This window comes from Lagopus leucura, unplaced genomic scaffold, assembly GCF_019238085.1.
Source record: "Lagopus leucura isolate 7727_CA_CO unplaced genomic scaffold, USGS_WTPT01 Super-Scaffold_100001, whole genome shotgun sequence".
NCBI classification, from domain to species: domain Eukaryota; kingdom Metazoa; phylum Chordata; class Aves; order Galliformes; family Phasianidae; genus Lagopus; species Lagopus leucura.
In genome coordinates this window covers 90,147,683-90,169,894 of record NW_024962262.1, presented here as the reverse complement: position 1 = coordinate 90,169,894, position 22,212 = coordinate 90,147,683, and the positions used below count along the sequence as shown (strand labels likewise).

The window sequence follows — 22,212 nt, the reverse complement described above, 5'->3', positions numbered from 1 at the left end:
AAATGTGGTTGTACTCATATCACTGAGAGCATTTTCTAGAAAACAATGTTTATCTTAACTTTTTTTTTTTTAAGGGAAAAAAACCAACCTACCATCATGCAAAAAAAGCTTTTGTGTAGTTTTTAATTTCTCTGATCAATTCTGACTTGCATTACTCTGAGAAATATGAAACAGCTCTAAATTTCTCCAAAGTCTCTATTCACAAGCTTAAAGAAAAGCTATTAAAAAAAAAAATAATAATAGTTACTGCAGCTTTTAGTGGCTTCTTTAATATAGCAAGGTCTGATAGGCTTTTATTTTGCGTTAGCAAATTTATCTAAATTGATTCTATTTTAATTATATAGCACTTGTTGAGGACTGATTGCAAGAGTGGAATTGAGATCATCTGCAACACTGAAAAAGAAGGGAAGACTACCTTAGCCTTACAACTATGTGAATCGTTCCTAGTCCCACAGCTCCAAAATGGAGACATGTATTGTATATGGTAAATACTTTATTTCTGGTGAAGCAGCTCAGCAGATAAGTGCTTATTGCTGAAATGAAATTCGTCTGACTTTGAAGTATAGCTCAAGTTTAAAATACCAGATAAAAACATTCTAACTTGGCCTGTGGATATTTCTTGTACTTCTGTTATTCCAGTTACCTTTTCATTGAGTCCTGTACAATGGTATTCTACCTAGTATGTTAACGCTTAACTGCTTCAAAAGAACAGAAAGATGAGCCTTCAGATTCTTTTGGCTGCAAATACATAAATACAATGTTTATTATTGGCAAAGTGCAATAGTATTCAGCGTAATGGCAATGCAGATATTTTCCTGTCCAGCTAGTTAGATGCCAGTTAATGCTTACAGTAACCAAACTGTAGTATGTCACGGTTGTATCTAAAAAGAGAATATATGATTCTGAAAATGTGCTATGGATTATGTAAACTTTTACCTCAAAAACAAAGCCATAATGTAATATAATTCCCTGAAAAAAGGCTTAAGAAAGAATGGCTTTGTATTCACTACTACAGCTTGATAGTTGAATCCTTTTGTTGCTATTAAGAGTTTTCTAAAGAAGGGTCAAAACAAATTTTATCATTCCCAGAACTGAAAGATGTCTGGGGCAGGTAATCCCTACGCTTAGTTTGAACTATTTCTTTACGTGAAGTAATGTCTGTGTGACTTAATAAAGTGTGCTTAATTTTTCTGATTATGTACTTGGAACAAAAAGGCTTAATCTGCAGATTTCAATCAAAGAAGGTGATTGATTTGCATACAAATTTTAATATGGAATCTATAAAGAATTTCCATGCTTCAGAGGTAGGGGAACTGAGAAGTAAAATATGTCTTTTCTTTTTTTAGCAGAAGTAATGAAGATCAGACATGATTGAACAAGTGTCTCTTCATCAATTTTACTTTAGCTACTGGATAAGTAGTTGATAACATTGAATCAAAACCTTCAGAAATCTGTTGGTACAAATTCATAATATACTGGCAATACCTAGTTATTCTGGCATTTTTTGTCCTGTTCAGTAAAAGCTGGTAGTGACTAGCCCTGTAGGACAGGTGAATTTAAATAAAGATAAGCATGTAGCTTGTCTGAACCCAGCACTGAAATCTCAAATGTAATTCAGTTATTGCTGATTGCTGCCCAAATGCTACATCTTCTGAATTCTTTCTTATTAGGAAATTTTTTAACATAACTTATCAGTTACATGGTTAATGCTTTCAGTTTCAGGAATTCACTCTTTTAAGAAATGCACAGTAAATATTGACATTAAACTTGATTTTTATGCCTTCTGCTGTCAGAAGAAACACATTAGCTGATTTTCAGATTTTACAGCATCAGTTTCAGAAATTCAAAACAAAATGTTGGTCCTTACTTTGGGTAAAGTGGATATCAATAATGAAATTCCTAACAAGAATAGGCTACAGTACTGTTAAAAATGTTTATCAAGAAATCAATCCTAGCTTCTTCTAGTGTTTTAATCTTCTGTTCAGAATATAAAACATAGTGATCTTACAGCAAGTTTAGAGCAGTTGTATCTATTCAGGCAGAATAACTGTTTGGTTCTTTACAGATGTTGAGTCATAATGATTGCATACCAAATAAGAGAAATCTGCATAGTGCTTAATGTAAACTGGGACAAAGCTTGTGAAGCAGTTAAGCATGACTGAACTGTCGTTCAAGTTTTGGAAAAAGTTGGAATCAGGTTATCCCGCATCGTGTGTTTTCCCCAGAGAAAGATATTCATGTCTTCAAGCACAGCGCAAGTCATTTTACCTCGTTTGGAATTGAAGGCCTTGCAGATCTAACAGCAATCACTGCTGGCAAAGATAAGATACCAAAATAGATTAGAGAGCTGAAAATAGCAGGTATATGCTGTTGCTTCTTGTGAAGTACTTTGAGCTGAAACCATTAGCTCTTGTATTATCTCAGACAAAGATGGACTTTAAACAGCTCTGTATACTGTTGTCTATATTGAGATTATCTGAATTATCATTGTTTTCCTGAGGTGAAAGCCTACATGTAAGCTGCTCAGAAAAAAAAACAAAACAAAACAAAACTGGGTAGGTCTTGCTTAGAATTATTTGTATACATGTATATGATTTGTTGATCAGAGATCAGTCTGTAATGACATGATTGGCTTTCTTAGATCATTTTTTGATACGTCTTCAGGAAGACAGAATTTTGTTTGGATAGGAATAGCAAAATGGCCTCCATTCTCTGCCAAGCAGTCTTTAAATGTTGTTCTGGCTGTTCACAAATAATTCATGTTCATTAAGTCAAGAAACTCTTTTCCACATATTCATTAAGTCTTTGGCCCTTAAGCAGTGTTAGTGATTTGGGTAACTGTTCAGCATGTACATTTTGGTAAAATATGCAATCTATACTCAAGGAAAGACAGACTTTCCACTTATCAACAGTAGAAAATGTTTTAGATTAGCTGAAGTAGAGCAGGCTCAACCTTCCTCTTACGTCACTATGGGAGCACTCAGTGCTTTTGTTACAACATGGTGAATTGGCTGCCTGGAATGCCCAGTTGCTATCTTAAAACAATTGAAGTTGCCGTAGGCATATCAATAACAGTTTAGGCATGGGCAATAGAACAAACTAGCTTATCTTACCTAGAAGTTTTGAGAATGTCATCAAGTGCTTATGCTATATTATATATCTAGTACACAAGCAAATAAAAAAAAAAAAAATCCTATCCTTGCCTACTTCGTAACATTGTTTGTGTTGTGGTCAGTGCCAAAGAAATATCCTCACTGCTGTTGACTTCGGTGTTAATTAAACTTGATATGAAAAGTATGTAATTAGTTGAAATGGAGTCCAATCAGAAGTTCAGGACTGCTTCAATCCACAACCATTATGAGAGTCAGAAATGTGCCTGAGAAGGAGAAGCCTTCATGTCTACACAGGAATAAGTCTAAAATATTCCTTATCGCAATCTAGCCAAACAATGGTAAAACTGATATAATGACTTGCTCTTAACCTATGGAGCTGTTCCTTCTTTCAGTTTTCTCTGTTTGTTTTTCAGTTCTTTTCTTGTGTCAGGCCTTCACGCTTGTCTGTACCAATCATATGCCACTTAAACCACTAGTCTATCTGAAAACCAATTCTGACTTTTCCCTGGGTTTAATGTTGAAATGGCTTACTGTGAGGTGGTATGAAGCAGAGAAAAGTCAAGAGCAGTAACTGCTATTCTGTTCAACATTAATAAACAGAGTTTAATTACTCTCAGCATCCTTAGCAAAAAAATTCTTTCTTTCTGGTACTTATGGTTGAGACTTACCTGATTTTTTTTTTTTTATTTAAATGAATGGCTTGGTCCACAAATACACTATTTTTAAACTTCTGTGTAAAGTTTGGAAAAAGACTTAAGAGCTTAAATTTCCAGCCGGGTAAAGGCAAAGGTGAACAGCCTGTATCTTTAGAAAACCTCTAAGACTAATTTTGTTGTAGAGCTGTTTGTAGTACTCACTTTTCACTGTTTTCCCCTGTGTAAGCCTTATCTTTTTGACCTCAGTCTTTCTGTTTTCTGATGAAAGAAAGTAATCAAGATCTCATATCTAGCTCAATTAACGCTTAACATGTCAAACAGAGTTATAGAGCTGTTCTAAATTTAAAAACAAAGTTAGTGTTCTGACATAGTCAGTTCTGTCATGTCACTTCTCTTCAGGCAGATGTTGACCTCTCTAAGTTTATCGTAAAATGTATCTGATTTATATCTGGCATACATTATGGACTCTTGTATATCAGCCAAGGATTTTGTCAGTGACTGTTTGCATCTCTTGAGGTAGGAGGCTGATAGAAGAAAGAAGTTATCTTCCTTCAGAAGATGAAAGACAGTTGCTCGCCTTTTTTCATCACAATATTACGATGGGAATTTCTGTGTAGTCTTATCTGCATCAGGTCCTGTGTAAAATCTTTGAGGTGCCAAATTTTCGTATGACTAAGAGTTAGATTTGATTGTGGAAGTCTCTGAATTAAAGAACATAGAATTTATTACAGGATGTAGAGTTCTGTTTTATATACTGAACACATTACCTGTGTAAGAGCTCTGCAGGGGTCTAGCACTGTGTTCTTACATTTCCTTGTATCAGTTAGAAATATTGTTTGACTTGAATGATAGAGATGTGTGAATAGTGATGGAGGCTGATGTTCCTCTGTAGCTGCTGTCGGTTAGGAAGATTGATGATGACAGCAGACAAGAAAAGAAAACTTATTGTAAATAACTAAAGAGAGCATTTCTTGTCAACAGTCTATGTTACTGACTGCATTTTGACAATAGTCTTGTTTTCCACATTTTGCATTCCACTTGTTTTCCTGAAGGACTCCTGATTGTTACAGTGAACATAATTTAATCTGAAAACACAGACTATGCAGCTTGATGTTTGCTGCTTGTGGTGTTAAGGGCTAGGTACTGTAGCATATGATTATACCGTGCAGTTCTCTGATACTATACTGAATATATTAATATTTTGTTGCATGACTTAATTGACTGAGTGATAGGAGATACCCTGAATGCTTTAACAAAGTAATTAAGTTCCGTTTTCCCTTGTGCACTTTGTATATAATTTTGTTAATTAGATTTGCTTTAAGTCCTCAAATACAAATTTGATTGCAGTGTATGCGACTTGTTGCTCTTTGTAACCTGTCATGCTTAGTGATAGGCTTCTTTAATACTCAACATAATCAAAGTATTGTGTTCTGTGCTTATAGGGACCTGATCTTCATTTGGAGTAAACTGCAGCTTAAATCTAACCCCTCAAAACAAGTATTTGTTGACCAGTGCTACCAACTTTTAAGGATTGCTACAAATGTCAGAGTAATTTTCCCTTTCATGAAAGTCATTAAGGATGAAGTAAGTTCAGTTTTTTGTTTACATCTTTACTCTTTCCCTCCATACTTTGTGTTACAAGTAAACAGAAGTAATATAGATGTTTCTGTAGAACGGGAAGAACGGGCAGGGAAGGGCATAGAATTAAAAGCTCTGTCAGGTTCTCAAATGTGTCCATATCAATTTTGTCTTTGATCTATTGAGTGTTTTCATGACTTCTTTCTGACTCAATTGTGTCAAGTAAGTTTTTCTTCCTTTTTGACTGCAGAAAATTTGAGGAATGGCGTTCTATATAAACATTTGGGGAAACTGCTTATAAATACATGGAATAAATGTGAAAGATGGGTGGCGGCTGTTTTTTCCCCCACTCTTTTTGTGTTTTTTTTTTTTTTCTTTTAGCCAGGAAATAGGACTTCTATGTCATTGTATCTGCCTTTCACTCTTGTTAAGTTCTGAATCCTTCCACAATTTCTCACCAAATGTGAAGTAATGCTTAAAATAGCAAAAATGAAGGAAGAGCTAAACTAAGATGAGAGAAAACATAGTTTTGCTTCAGAAAGATATGCTGTATTTCTTGCTTCACATGTTTTCTGCTCTTCATAAAGAACACCTGCAAAAAAAAAAAAAAAGAGAAAATGTAATGTGCAACCCTTTGTGCACAGGAGTGCCAGCTGATTCTAAACACATTGCTTTTTAACATTCACTTGATTGAACAGAGCTTCTCTATTCTGTTCCTTAAACATTTGCGTAAATGAATTATAAATTATTTTGTCAGGACTAATGCTTTGCAATTCTGAATGCAATGATTTGCTGTTGTTCAAGATTTTAATCGTAGTATGTGTTCTAAAATACTTCTAGTGACATGAATACCTTGACGTAGTAGTTTTAGGATGTTGCTTTTTTTTTTTTAACAGCCAAGATATAAATAAATATATTTTAACACACATGTATATTTGGGTGGATAGTAAGCTTTACTGAAACTCTTCTTACTAGTACACCATATGTTAGGTAGTATGTTTCTGACCATCCCTCGCAATTGTAAGCTTGAGGGGGACCCCCAGCCTTAAGCGTGGAAAGGGAATTCTGCACATTGGAAAGATATCTTGTCAATTCTGAAAATTCAGGCCTGTAAAATGCTCGAGTATGGGCTGTTACAGCTTTCTTGGTGGCCACTGTTGAAAATCAAAGGCAGTATTTTACAGCTTACACTTTGCTGTTGATATTTGGGCACTGTTTATTCTAGCTCTCCCTCACACTCATAGAGCCATAGGTCAGACTTCTTTAGATTTGACTTTCAATCTCTAGACTTCAATAAGCCCACAAGGAAAATTATGGTGCTATATACGATTGTTTCCTTTCTGCAGGTCGGTGAGGATGGTCTTCAGGTATGTGTTGAGATATGTGGATGTGCCCTACAGTTGGACCTCCGTGAAGATCCCACTATGAAAAGTCTTATTTACAAAGCAATTGCTCACTTTCTGCCGAATGACTTGGAGATCCTCAGAATTTGTGCGCTTTCGATCTTTTTTCTTGAGCGCACTTTGGAATCTTACTACACTGTTGAACATTTATATAAATGTGCAGATGAAGAATATAATGAATGCACTAGTTCTGTTCAAAACCGTGTACGTTTTGAATTGCTTCCTATTTTGAAAAAAGGTTTGTTTTTTGATCCTGAGTTTTGGAATTTCTTGATGATCAAGCAGAACTGTTTAGCATTACTGGAGGATAAAGCTTTTGCTGGCTTAAGTGAAACTACACTGGAAAACTCTACTGCAAATGTAGAGAAGATAACAGAGTATAGGGCTATGAGTGAGGAACGTGTCTGTTCAACAGATGTAAACAATGGGGAGCTTGACCCTGAAGACCTCTCTGAAGCCCAGTCCAAAAGTAATGCCAAAAAGAACCATGAAGCTCTTGAAGCATCTAAAATGTTAGATAATACTGTACCAAGGCACCGCTGTGTGATATGCAACAAGGAATTCTTTGGTGATCACATTGTGAAACATGCACAAGCTCACCAGAAAAAGGGCAGTTTTTCCTGTGTACTTTGCAACAGAAAATTCAGGCAAAAAGGACTTATGCTAAAGCACCTAAGGAATCATGTCAGAAAGATAGAAAGGCAACATCTTGCTGCAGTTCTTGAGGCCAGTAAGCAGGCTCCGGTTTGTAATGAACTAGAACGTTTTGATGTTTGTCCCTCTCTTGAAAATGGGAGTTCTGTTGGTTCTAAAGAGGATGAACGAGAGATTGCAGTAGTTCCAAGTGCAGACATAGGACAGGAGAAGGCTGAACAGGTATTCAATGCAGTGGAAAACCATCTAAGTGACCAGGATGATGTTACTGAAAATAGTAGTTGTGACAGCTGCTTTAATAATGCTCCTGATGCTTTAAGTACAGAAAGCTTGCCTGAAGATGATGAGAACTCCAGTAAAGAGTCACCTATTTTGCATAAAGTGAATGGAGCTTTCTCTCCTCAAAAATATTATGATGCTATGGATCAAGAAGGAAGCTTGAAGTGCCCTGCTAATGGTTGTGCTAGAGTGTTTAAAAAGATCCGATTTCTCAATAAACACGCAAGAAAAGCTCATCCAACTGATTTGAAGGTTCAGCAACATATAATGAAATGGAATAAAGGAAAATGTCGGTTCTGTCAGAGAAAATTTGCCGATTCCCAACATTTTATAGACCACCTGAAGAGACACGTGTATCCAAACGTTTACTTTTGTTTACACTTCAATTGTAATCAGAGATTTAAGCTGTCGACTGAGCTAGCAGAGCATACAAAAAGTCATAATGTTTTTAAAGCTCAGTGCAATTTTGCAGAGTGCTGTGAGCTATTTGAGGAGCTCCCTTTGCTGTATGAACATGAGGCTCAGCATTACTTAAGTAAAACATCAGAATGTTCAGAAGATGCCAGTGAAAAGGATTCTTCAGATGACCCTTCAGAACTTGGTAGTTGCCACGATGATGATGAATCTGTTAATGAAAATGAAACTGTAGATCTACCAATTCCAACTTGGAAGTCAAGGAAGGATTCTACAGAACCAAAGACATATATTCAAAGTATTGAGAAGAAAGCAAATAATGTAATGCAGAATGGAAATGAAAGTTCATCTGAGGGCACTGCAATGGTTTTGATAGACCAAAAGACACCTGTATTACAGCCAAATTCTGAAAACTGTAGTGTTAGTGACCAACTGGTCAATGGGCACAGTGACCCAAATCAAACACCATCAAAGTCGTCAGAAACACCTTTGGACAGAGTGGTAGATGAAACAAGGACAGAGAATGGGTCGGTGTTATCAGTTCTACAGAATTCTCACGATATGCCACAGAATAATGCTGCTGCCTCGCAACTACCTTCTAAACCAAATCAGACAACAGAAAACACTTCATATGGTGTCATCTTAACAAAACCATATGTTAGACCCTTGCCTCCAAGTTATCTTGATGAACGATACATTAGCATGCCAAAACGTAGAAAAATGTTGACTGATAAAGTAGATGCTCATTCAGAACAAGATAAATGTTGTAGTAAAACAACAGAAAGATTTAGATGTGGCAACTGCTTGACCATCTACTGTAATTCAGAAGCACTTGAGGCTCATCTTGCACAAAAGAAATGTCAGACGCTCTTTGGATTCGACTCAGATGATGAAAGTAAGTCTTACAGTTCTTCTGGGTTTATTTGTGTGGAGGCAAATACCAAACAGATAGTGGTTCTTGTAAACAGGCTGTCTGATGGACCAGGAATGACACATACCACTTGTAAGCAATTGTAGTATGACAGAATTTAAAGAGAGGAAGGTCACTCACATCAACAGTGACCTGAACTTTGAAACATAGTATTGCATAAATAGGAAGTTCAAATTACAAGTGTTGTCTACAATAAAAAGAGGTGATGAAAATTGGTAGGCATCTTTTATGGAAAAGATTTATTATAAAACAGAGAAGAGAATTTCAGTCTGTCTTTTTTTTGCAGGTTTGAAGCCACACGTGTAGGAAAATGTGAGCAGTGTTCCAAATGGAGCAATTATTTACACTGATAACGAAATGAGGATTAACCTATCTATTCTATTTTGCAGGTGCCTGAGATTCAACGTTGTGGGAAAATGTATCAAATGAGCAGTGGTGTAAGAAAACACTACATGAAGAAGCAGGAGTTTGTTTCCCAGTTGGCCTTAAATCATAAAGCATTCTCAAATTACTAGAGAAAACATGACCTTGATGAAGACAAAGCACATTTTCTAGGCAGAACTCACAGAGGAATTATGGGCGCTCCGCAGCTTTTGAATCCAGAAAGGTTACTACAAAATCCCCAAAGTACCAGTTATCCAAAAAGCCACATCCATTCCAAATACGTGATTGAAGCTTAGCAGCATGGTCTTTCTAGCACAAAGGTCTAAGGAAAACATTGCATACAGCTGGACAGGCAGAGAAAGCAGAGGCATTAATTACCTTATAGAAATAAAAACAGCTGGTTCTGTAAGCTGCTTTAGTTATGAAATACGGTTAGAAGCTCTTCATCCACTCAGCTTTGAAGTCGTTCAAGAATGTGTCACTTTATGATGAAGTGTATAAGAAGTGTACAGAGGAACTAAATGTTCTTTTTTCAGAGTTTGAGTATGTGATTCCATTATCTGCTAAAAGGTGTGGAGCTTATTTAATAAACTAGTACTTGGAATCCAAAAAGAGTAATGCAGAAAGAAATTAAGATGGATGGAAAGCTCTAACAGCAAAAAGAAAACCCAACTCTTGAAGTACAGAGCGCACAAGCAAAAAGTGTATTGGTGTGATATTAAGTTTTGCAAAGCAGAAATCAAATGCATGCAGGAGAAGGCCTTTACAAGTCTGTGGTTAAAATACATGTAGGTTGTCCCATAAAACATCTGTTTTACATACAGGAAGGCCAATACAAACAGTAAATGCACACGTTCTTTGAATATTAACAGAAGCAGAATGAAACAAATGCAGAGTGTGCAGAGGGGTAGGCGTGCACTGCAGAGGAGAGTTTAATTGATTTTATGCAAATACAGGGATCTTTCAGTTGTTGATACGACTGAAGAGAACTTGAAAAGTTTTCCTGTTTTTTTGGTTTTTTTTTAATGTTATTTCTTTATTTTTTAAAAAAGAAATAATGACAGATGAAACCAAGGGATGTGTTTCAAGTTAGGAAAAAGAGCAGGAAGAGCTTATTTCACACATGTGGTATTACCTAATGGTGGTAGGTCACAACTCAATATTGTAATAAATTACTTGCTGTCTAAAGAGAGGGAGAAAATGTGCATCAACTCAGCCTCAAGATACAGTACAAACGTATCTAGCAACATCTCTTGAGGAGATAGTCTTTCCCAGAAGTTAGTGAAGGAACTAAATTAATGTTAAGCACTTTATTCAGCAACTGACTGTTCATAAAAACGATCACAAAGTTTGTGATGGTGAGAATTTTGAGTCTTTCACCTGTCTAGATCCCAAAGAAAGATGGGATGTTTGGAAGCATAAGATGGACTGGATGATCTTTATGTTCCATTCCAAATCAGTTTATTTCATTCTATGAAACCAAAAAGATGCTGTTACAGTTTTTGATCTCCAGAGGTGTGGCAAACATGCACATTGTCTAATTAATGTGTTAATTTATCCTCTAATAACTGTTTTACAATATCTTGCCATAAAAGTTATTTTTGAAGTCATATTCCGTGTTGTTAGCTGGAAATATTTGTGTGATTATGCTCACAGAAGGTCCATTGATGAAAAATGCTGTGTACAAATGAAATCAGCACAGAAATGTAGGACAGTGAAGGCCAACTGTTCCTGCTCAGCCAGTTTGCTTCCTGAATAGCTCATCACAACATCTGTATCACTTAGTAAGATGATTGGCTTGCTTACATTGAGATGCATACAAATTAATGAGTAAAAAAAAAAAATGAGGTAAATGAAAGATTTGTTCATTGTAGTGATGGCTCACACTTGCAATCTTAAGGGTTTCACTGTAAAATAAGCTGTTAAATAGTTCTGGAACTTAATAGTTCAGTAATGCCTCTGCTAATAATCCTCTGTGAAGTTGCAGATATTTGCATTAATTCTGCTTCCTTTTTCCTTCCTGAAAGGTAAAAAGAACACAATCAGTTTTTGGGTTGTTTTTTTTTTTTTTTTTGGTAATTCTACTGGTTTGGCTCTTTTTTTTTTTTTTTTTTTTTTTTTTTTTGCCTTTCCTTTATTTGTATTAACATGAAAGGGTATAAAATTATGATCACAGCTGTGTACATTACATTGATATCAATGGCTGGCCCACTTTGAGAGATCTTTGTGACGTTTGAGGCACCAAAGAATTTTTTTTGCATTTGCAGAAAAGTGGTTTAAATGTGTCATTCATATATATTGCATACACACAGTCTATATATATTTACATATATAAATACATTTAAAAACTTCAAACACGAGGGACTGTTATCAGCAAAATGCACTTTCACATTTTTATTTTTTTGCTTCAAGCTACCAACTATGAGTAATTTTTAAGGACCCAGTTAGCATCTTGAATGTTCCCAGACTCCCCTTTCTTTGCTTAACATCTTGTGAAATTTGCTGAAGTGTATTTGGGGGGGAAAAAAAGAAAACTATTGCAGTTTTTAAAATCTGGGAACTCAATCAATAGATGTGACAAATGTTTGTGTAAAGTCCTTGAAGTGTACTTTTAATCTTTGGTGCTTTTTACATTTTCCTGGAGCTCCGTGTGTTTGCATATGCTTTAAAAACATGACTGAAACTTGTATTTTTTTCTTTTGGTTTAAAGTGTGTAGATAAATGCATCTATGTACGTGCATAAACTGTGACCATAATTTTTTGTACCTGTATTAAACTCATTTTTGTTCAAAGTCGCTTTTCTTGGACACCACCATTTGTTTATACCACGTGTTAAGAATATTCACATGGGAGAACTGGAAGACTGAATTCTTACATAGGTGAGCATTAGCTATCACCTAATGCCTATCAGAAATATCTTAAATTGACTTAAAGTGGCAAGTGGGTGGTAATTTTTTTCTTTTTAAGTAATGATTTTACTTCAGAAGACACTGTATTTGCTTCAGACTGTTCTCTAATACCTGTTGGTATTCCCAGATAGTTGCAGTATTCAGTTATGAGCAAAAAGGTCTTCTAATGTGTGTGGGATTCTACATGCTTCTTTAGGATTCTTTAGTATGTTGAGTATTATCCTATACTAAGCCTGCAACTTTTAGGACTGAAAAAGGCTCTGAGTCTAGAATTGAAAGGTTTAGTCCCAGACATTAAACATGTAATGGGAAATAATTCATCAGGATGTATTGCTTTGAGTCAGTAAATGCAGGAGTACATGTGTAATGTCAGCATGGACACTTAAAAAATTGCCTCAAGTTACACATGAACGTAGGAGCATTACTGGATCAAAGTTTGTGCATTTTATTGCTGATAACCAGGTTTTAATAACGTGGCTTCAATTTGGATTTAAACTTTCACTGTAAGAAATACAATAACCTGATGGCAGTTCACTGTAAAGGTCATGTAAGCTCTAATTCTCAGAGAGTTGCCACTTAGTGGGCACCTTTCACAAAAGGTATAATTATTGAAAGTGGTTGTATCTGTGGGGGAAAGGTCACTGGTACTTTGGTTATTTAGCCATATTCATTGAAACTATATAAATTGTATAGTTTGGATAATTTATAATATTAAACTCTGTGATTTTTTAATATCACACTGAAGGTTCAGCTGTACTCATTTCTTTTATTGTTTAACACCGGTGGTATGGACAGAAGGCTCAAAGGGGGCGGTAGTATTACTATTTTCTTAATTTATTTGGTACTGTATAACACCTTTCTGATTAAATGCAGCGTATGCATTTGGGGACTCTGTTAATTTGTAAAAGCTGTTACAGGTTCAGCAAGAAAGGAAATTTGTGCTTCCTTGTTGAATGTTAAATTATTTTACTTTGCATTTTATATGAGAGTACAAATTAAAAACTGAGCCATCAAACTGCAATAAATCAACAGTAGTGTTTCATTTTAAAAACTTTTTTGTACTGTACATAGATTTGTTCAATAAAACGTTGTCTTTGTTGTTGATAGCAAGCGATCTTGTCTTTTGGGGATCTGCTCTGTGAATACCACTGCAATGTCTGGTCGAGCAGCGAAAGCTTCGAGTTCACTCTGAACGTTATTAGGCACCAGCCCCACTGCGAATACGCAAGCCTCTTGCTAAATTCATTGCCGGCGGCTGGCCGACGAGCCTGAGCTCTGCTTGTGAGCAGGGGCGGAACCTAAGTGCCGGCCGCTGTTTCCGCCCGGTTTCTGTGGCCCAACGGACGCTGCTCCGCAGGGGGACTGCGTGGAGCCCCGTACGGGAAGTCGATGTCGCTCGGGCGCGCCGTCGCTAGAGCTTCGGCCGGGGAGCGGATCCAGCTCGGCGGCCGGGCCGGACGATGGCATCGCTGGGGCTGAGCGAGCGGGAGCAAGCCGGCTGCCGCGACATACTGGAGTTGCTTGAGACCGAGGAGCTGATGGCGCTGACGGACACCGTTACGAACCGTCTGATACATCCGGAGAACCGCCAAGGTGTGCGGATTCCCCTGCGGCGGGCAGCCTTCCTGCCCTCTCGCTCCCATCCCGGGGCGGGGAAACGGGCGCCTGGCCCCGTGCCTGAGCGCGGCGGCGGGGGTTACGGTCCGTGTGCCCGTGTGTTCGCTTTGGCCTCTGACCGGCGGCAGCACCCGACCAGCGGCGGAGGCGGAACGGGCCCGGGCCCTGCGGAACACTTGGAGCGCCTCGGGGGCTGCGTCCGTGCCTGCAGGTTTTCTCCAGCCTTCTTAATTTTTTTTTAATTATTATTTTTTTTAGTTAGTGATTTTTTGATAAAAGGGGCAGACATTCGGTTCTTCAGCTATGTTCCATTTTGTGTTTGAACGTAATGTTTGTTGATATATAAACTGAGAATCCAATCTCGGTTTGGGTGAGAACTGGCTGCCAGCAACGACTGTAAAAATACATTTCATCTTGAGTTCCTAATTCTGCCGCAGAACCTTGCAGCTGAGTGTTTGAATGCTGCATTTTGGTGCACTGTCATTGTATTGCTATGCATGATGCTTATGCACATGAGCTTCCTAATATGGCGTGAAGCAGCAAGCCCTAAGCACTCTGCCACATTAGAATCAAATCAACCTATTTTGAAGTTATGGGAAGCTGTGTCTCTGGGATTGTGGGTGAAATGCTTTGCGAACAGGAACCCTTACACTTCTGAAGGCACCTGGAGTTGAACAGCTCAACCTGAAAAATATTGGTAGTTTCATTTGGAAAAGAAAGATGCATTGTTTTCATCAAAACTAAATAATACATGGCTCCAAATGGTTAGCAGCAATTACAAGGTCAGTAGGTCTTCAGTAAAACCAGTGCTGGTTTTTGTACACGTTCCCCAAGGCTTCTGGTATCCTTTTGTAACGTGACTTGTATCTAGTTACTTCGGATTTCAGCTTACAAACAAATTTATAGCAATTTGTGTCTCACTTAGCATTAGGATATGTTGGGAGGTACCAATCAAGAGCTTAAGAAATAGCAGAGGTTTGCGTTTTAATTGCGAGTGTTACAACTGTTGACCTCCATTTCTTCACTTTGCAGAGGCCATTCAGGCCATCTTGATTTACAGCCAAAGTGCAGAAGAACTTTTGAAACGAAGAAAAGTATATCGAGAAATAATTTTTAAGTATTTGTCAGTACAAGGAATTGCAGTGCCACCTTCCTCCGAGAAACATCAACTCATTGCCTGTGTAAGGCAGTACTGGGGCGGGAAGCTCACATCATGTGTCTCAGAGTCAGGGGACAGAACAACACGTGCAGAGGTGAGTGCTACTTTCTGAAAGACCTCAGGATACAGAACAAAAAATACCAATGCTCTAATGCCGGTCCAAAGTGAGGCTTTTTGCATGTATCGGAGAAGGTGCTGAATTTCTTTTTTCTCTTTGCTTTTTTGCTCTAATTAAACAATTTAATGTGTCTGTGCCACTGTATCACTTGCCGAGCGTAGTATGAGTGCATTTGAACTCTAATGTGTGGGTTCTTCATAGAATATAGAATCATAGAATGGCCTGGATTGAAAAGGACCACAATGACCATCTGGTTTCAACCCCCCTGCTATGTGCAGGGTCACCAACCAGCAGACCAGGCTGCCCAGAGCCACATCCAGCCTGGCCTTGAATGCCTCTAGGGATGGGGCATCCACAGCCTCCTTGGGCAACCTGTTCCAGTGTGTCACTATCCTCTGTGTGAAAAACTTCCTCCTAATATCTAACCTAAACCTCCCCTGTCTCAGTTTAAAACCATTCCCGCTTGTCCTATTGATATCCTCCCTTGTAAACAGCTGTTGCCCCTCCTGTTTATATGCTCCCTGCAAGTATTCTTCATGCTTGTAAGTTGAACTGCAAGTTAAAAACAGGGCATGTTGACAGATAATTCTGTAGATTTGAGGATAACTCAAAGCAGTGTTAGTGGTGTGGAAACTCTGCATAGTCCCTTGCCAATTTTTAATGTGATGGATGTTCTCAGAAGTTTTACTGTGGGCTGGGGATTTTCAGTCTTCTGCCAGCCATGGCAAGGATTAGCATTTGTAAGGGCTTGTTAGAAAGGGCTCTAGATATGTTACTAGAGGCAGAGGCAGTGCGATCAAAACAGCATTGTCAGTAAGCAGTGCTTCTTCTTAGGTCTTGCAGTTAATGGAGTATAGAGTGCATTTTTGAGAATTTTGTGTCACTGAAATGTAGAGTTTGCAGCAGTGCCAGTTCTATGCCATTTTGCCTTCAATTTTAGTAACACTCAAGTTAATTTGAAGTTCATGTTACCACATTTGCCAACTCTCTGTTGAGCAATGAAATTTCATGGTTTTATTATTCCTGGATCTTTACCATGTAGTTTTCAATAGCCTTGCTCTCTCAAGTACTTTATGTCAGTGACATAATGAGCAACAGCCCCACCAGCTGGACTGTTGGAGCTCTGTAGCTGTTGATAATTCAATGCAGGGAGTTTCCTCTGGGGTTAGCTGATTAAAATGAAGATTTAGCTGAGAATTGCTTTTAAAACAGTGTTTTATGTGCGTGTTTGGAAAGAAAATGTTGCTTCTGCAAGAATGCTTCCAATTATTCAGCTATGGCAAAGTTTTGTCATTGAAGATAGGTAAATGAATTTCTCCAAAGCACTTGAAAACATTCATGAAGAAAGAGATGTTCAAGCGTTTTACTTATTGTGTACATATGATAGAATCATAGAAAGGCTTGGATTGGAATGGATCTGAAACATCTTTCTTTGCCTTTTTCTTTTCCTCTTAATCCTTTTGGTCCTCATTGTGCTGAAGACGTGAGTAGCAGAAACTTACGTAATAGAATTAGAAGTGAAGTTACAGTTTCCTGTTTGACAGTTACAGGATTTCTATATAGAAGCCTCCAAACCTTTCATACTTAATTCTAGGAACAGACTGATTGACAAACCCTACAAAACAACTTTACATTTAGTTCCTTTTCACCTTACACTTGGAGAGCGTGTGTCTCTACGTTAGGAAATTTGAATGATTTTTCTTAAGTAAAAAATGTTGTCTGTTGTAAAAGAGAGAAGAGAGTAAGTGAACTGCATATCTGTAGGAATTAAACAGACTCTTGGAACCGTACTTGAACATCCAGTTGTTGCCTTTCCTTTAGAAAGAACTGTGTTTATAACCAACTTAAAACTTAAATATTTAATTGGTAACCAACTTGTTGCCTATCTGCTCGCACTTCATTTTTACTTTTCTACCTGTACTTGAAGACATAAGAAAGAAGGACTGCAAAGAATGTTTTTTTATTTAAGCCTAGCCCATAATGGTGTTTAAAAAATACACTACTTACTGACAGAACTCTTGGAGTGGTTTTCTGCCCTCTTCTGGTTGGATTCCTAATTGATACTCAGGTTTGCTACTTGCTGAGAATTTTGCTTCAAAATTTTACACGCATTGCTTGACTGTCACTTTCAGCAACTCAGCATTAAACTCGGATATCACAGAATCACAGAATTGTAGGGGTTGGAAGGGACCTCCAGAGATCATCGAGTCCAACCCCCCTGCCAAAGCAGGTTCCCTACAGCAGGTCGCACAGGTAGGCATCCAGGCAGGTCTTGAACATCTCCAGAGAAGGAGACTCCACCACCTCCCTGGGCAGCCTGTTCCAGTGCTCCGTCACCTCACTGTAAAGAAGTTCTTGCGCATGTTTGTGCGGAACTTCCTATGCTGCAGTTTCCAGCTGTTTCCCCTTGTCCTGTCTCCACTCACCACTGAAAAGAGTCCGGCCTCACCATTCTGCCCCCCACACCTTAGATATTTATAGACCTGGATCAGGTCCCCTCTCAGTCTTCTTTTCTCAAGGCTGAACAGACCCAGTTCACTCAGCCTTTCCTTATAGGGGAGATGCTCCAGGCCCTTCACCATCTTCGTGGCCCTCCGCTGGACTCTTTCCAAGAGATCCCTTCTTTTTTGTACTGGGGAGCCCAGAACTGGACGCAGTACTCCAGATGAGGTCTTATCAGGGCAGAGTAGAGGGGGAGGATCACCTCCTTTGACCTGCTGGACACGCTCTTTTTAATGCACCCCAGTAAGCCATTGGCCTTTTTGGCCACAAGGGCACACTGCTGGCTCATGGCCAACCTGTCATCCACCAGGACACCCAGGTCCCTTTCTGCAGAGCTCCCCTCCAGCAGGTCATCCCCCAACCTGTACTGGTGCATGGAATTATTCCTCCCCAGATGCAAGACTCTACACTTGCTTTTGTTAAACCTCATCCGGTTTTTTTCTGCCCAGCTCTCCAGCCTATCCAGGTCTTGCTGAATGGCAACACAGCCTTCAGGCGTGTCAGCCAATCCTCCCAACTTCGTATCATCGGCAAACTTGCTGAGGGTGGCCATTATCCCCTCATCAAGGTCATTGATGAAGATGTTGAACAAGACCGGACCCAGCACAGACCCCTCAGGAACACCGCTGGTTACAGGCCTCCAACCGGACTCTGCACCACCAACAACGACCCTCTGTGCTCTGCCAGTCAGCCAGTTCTCAACCCACCTCACTGTCCACTCATCTATCCCACACTTCCTCAGCTTTGTTATAAGGATGTCGTGGGGGACAGTATCAAATGCCTTGCTGAAATCAAGGTAGACTACATCCACTGCTCTCCCCCTATCCACCCAGCCAGAGACAACATCATAGAAGGCTACCAGGTTGGTCAAGCACGACCTCCCCCTTGTGAACCCGTGCTGACTACTCCTGATAACCTCCTCTTCTTCCAGTTGTCTGGAGATGACATCCAGTACAAGCTGTTCCATCACCTTTCCAGGGACAGAGGTGAGGCTGACTGGCCTATAATTGCCTGGGTCTTCCTTCTTGCCTTTTTTGAAGACCGGATATTATTATGAAGTATTTTTTTATCCTTATGTCTTAGATGAATTTTAGGAGTGTCGTATTCTGTAAAACAAGGTAAAGGATAGCACACAGCTTGTTCATGATCCTTAGGGAACTGGAGGAAGGTGTATTTTGAGTAGCTTCATACATTCTTTCACTAGTCTGTTCTTCCCTGAGGCTTCTAAGCAAGTCAAGAATCTTGAACCTTTCCAGGTTATTCGTTGAAGGGTTTGCTGTCTGCTGGCAATGTTTAAAGCACTACTTTAAAATACTTTCTTAACAGACTCAGTGTCAAACAAAGAATTTTATTACACTTTGAGGGAAGGATTTTATGACTGACTGAATGGAGTTGCCTTAATTCCCAGAGCAGGTATATTGTTTGAAAGTCCCTGCAGCCCTCCTGTACTGTTTAAGTGATCCATTTTACCATTAGAAAAGCAACTGAAGTTCACAAAGACTTTTGCTTTTGTTTGTTTGTTTTTGTTTGCTTTGAAGAGCAGCCATGAAGAACAGAAAATAAGCCATGGTATTCTTTCATTTTTTTATTTTTTTTTTCTATTAGAAACATACTGAAGACTACAAACATGACGTAGAAAGTGACCAAACACATTTTGGATGATTTTGGCAGTCTCAGTACCACGCAAAGCTAAATTCAGGCATGTGATCTGGTGCTGAGAAAGTTCTGGAGCACATTAATTCTTTGAATTAATAAGGAAGAACCTGAATTGTTCATGTGTTTTGTTGGCAAACTCTGTTGGCCGTGCTAAAGCACAAGTATTGCTGCTGGCCGCAAATCAGAAGTATTCTGTCAGCTCCACGTAGTAAGATGTGCATTTTCAAAAGGTGACTTCTCCATAAGTATTTGTTCTTGTCAGTTGTCTGAAGGTGCAGAAAGCTCCACAATTCGCAAGCTTGAAAGGCAGGAAGAAACAAGAGCTGCAAGAGGTTCAAAACATTTCTCTGCCCTTTTTTTTTTGCTATCATAGCATCACAGAATGGCCTGGGTTGGAAGGGACAGCAAGGATCATGAAGCTTCAACGCCTTCGCCACATGCAGGGCCACCAACCTCCCCATGTAATACTAGGCCAGGCTCCCAGGGCCCTATCCAGTCTGGCCTTGAACACCTCCAGGGATGGGGCATCCACAACCTCTCTAGGCAGCCTGTTCCAGCACCTTGCACCTCCTGGTAGAGCCAGGATTTCTCTCTTGGATTATAAATAGCAGACTTGCAGAACTACATTTCAAAGAGCCTACTCTGATTCTTTATCCGATAGATGATTACTATCTTAAGAATTAATTTTCTTTTTCTTTGTTGTTTTCTTCAGCTAATCTATCTCAAAGACTTGAAGATTGATAATGTTTAAAGTAAGAATTTAAATGACTTTGAACTGTTCAGACTGGTAAACTCGCGTGGTAATACTAAATAGCACTAAGAAAATATTATTCTTAATTGCAGAGTCATGAAAAGAGGCAGAAGTCACAGGATGATGTTCGTAATCTAGGAGGAGAATTCTGCCAATGGTTCTTTGAACTCCTGAATTCTCAGCATCCTTTGGGAGTAAAATCTGAAGAAACGTGGGGACCACAGCATTTCTGGGAGAATGCCAAAATGAAGTTCTGTTACAACACAGTAGAAAAAAATGTGGAAGAATATGATGGTGCAGAAATGGTGAGCCTTCGTCTGCTCTCATTGGTTAAAGAAGAATATCTTCTATTCAACCCTAACTTGACTGCTGATGGACTGAAATGTGCCATGTCTCGCCATGGGTTAGTATTGGTAGCAGTGGCTGGCACAGTACATAGAAGCAATGTGTGTTTGGGTATCTTTGAACAAATTTTTGGACTCATTAGGTGTCCAATTAGAGGGAATACCTGGAAAATAAAAATTGTGGATCTTAAAATAGTTGGACAGAATGCTCTGGAGCCTGGAATGCAGATTGAAAAACCCGCCATCAAATACGAGTCAAATCAGCTGCAGGAGTGGTACGATGGGAAAGAACTGGCAGCGCTCGAACCTCACAAATATGAAGCAACGCTTTCAAAATTGGGTAACTGACTTACAGTGCTTAGTAGAAGATTGAAATGATTGCAGCAATGTGATTTTGTCTCTTTCTTGAGTCAGATTTGCTTGATGACAAATGGAAGTACAGAGTCTGAAGTATTCATACAGGCGATGGTTGGGGTACCATTTGGACAGCTAACAAACGTTTAAACATATTACTGTAGACTTTGTAACTATAGTTGGGAATGGAGTTACTTACAGAACGCGGGTACGTTTGATTATGGGAAGTTTTATGTCAAGTTGGATGACCTTGAGATCACAAGCTGGGAGTTGCTTCTTTTCAGGAAACCATTTTAAAGTCCTGTCTGAGTTATAAGAGGACGTCCTTCCCTCTGCCCTTTTGAAATCGGGGCTGGTGAATGTCTGGATGGTCTTTTAAAAGTCCCAAGAAAACCATCTGCTGATTTGGGAATTTTTGGAGGGAACGGGCAGAATGAAGCAAATGGAGATGCTGCCTATTCATTCTGAATGTGATTCCTTTCCCAGCCTGTAGTAGTAGCTCACCAGGACAATGCAGAGGTTAGCACTGTTGTATCCTTTATTTTCTTTCGCTTTACAGTTCCACCGTTGAGATGGTTTCCCAGGCATCTGTGTCTAGCACTGCCTCTCTTGGATCAAATGGTTGATGTTATGACTTACAGACTTAGTGTCTGAAGCAAATGCTTTGATAATTATTTTGTATATACTTGCAACAGAGTTTCTAATATAATAATTGTAATTTTTATATGTTTTCTCAAAATTGGAATTTCTGTCTATCCTAGCTCCTTTATTATATTGTCCAGACAATGGGAATTTACAAGTGGTGATATAAAATAAATAAAGGATCTAAATACTACTGAAATTATTGCCATTGTAGAGTTTGACTGCTTTTTACAATTTTTTTTTCTTTTCCTTTTTCTTAAGTGATTAATGGTGAAACTAGATAAAAACTTCTAGCATCTTATTTGGCTTATTTAGGAGTTTAGTTTTTATTTTATAGCTTCACCAGTGCAAGTAGTGAAAATGGAAATGTTCCATGTAGCCTGAGGACACTTCTTGTGTTTTTGATATGTTTGTCAGAGAAGACAAGTAGTGAAATTCTGGGTGGATGAAGGGAAGCATGAAGATTCAGGTATGGGATATACCAAGAAATACCCAGAACTGATTTTTACAGTCTGAATCTAAAATTGTTTTTAACACCAACATACAAACAAGAAATCGGAAATGATTTATTTTCTAAGCAAAAGTTCAAATACCGTGTTGGAACGTTCTTCCCCAATAAACAGCTGGGGTATGACTTACTCAGCTACTAATTTATAATAAATAAACATCAACCTAAAATTAAAATTCAGAAGAAATGGTTTCCTCGTGTCAAGAATTGCATTCTTTGCAGTATGAGGACAGAAGCCAA

General features: G+C 38.7%; 2 protein-coding genes across 2 annotated transcripts in view; both read left to right on the top strand.

Annotated features, from left to right (window-relative positions):
- Nucleotides 1–11,491, top strand: part of ZNF654 (zinc finger protein 654) — a 36,474-nt gene extending 24,983 nt beyond the window's left edge. The window contains exons 6-9 of the mRNA XM_042866981.1: nt 345–484; nt 5,212–5,353; nt 6,694–8,992; nt 9,418–11,491. Of these exons, the coding sequence (XP_042722915.1) occupies nt 345–484; nt 5,212–5,353; nt 6,694–8,992; nt 9,418–9,425 (2,589 nt within the window). The 3' untranslated portion in view covers nt 9,426–11,491. The remainder of the gene's footprint in view (nt 1–344; nt 485–5,211; nt 5,354–6,693; nt 8,993–9,417) is intronic.
- A 2,212-nt stretch (nt 11,492–13,703) lies between these two features.
- Nucleotides 13,704–21,652, top strand: CUNH3orf38 (chromosome unknown C3orf38 homolog). The gene is made up of 3 exons (XM_042866982.1): nt 13,704–13,914; nt 14,971–15,191; nt 20,217–21,652. The coding sequence occupies exons 1-3, from the start codon at nt 13,782–13,784 to the stop codon at nt 20,814–20,816; spliced, it is 954 nt and encodes a 317-aa protein (XP_042722916.1). The 5' UTR covers nt 13,704–13,781; the 3' UTR covers nt 20,817–21,652.
- The last annotated feature ends 560 nt before the right edge of the window (nt 21,653–22,212 follow it).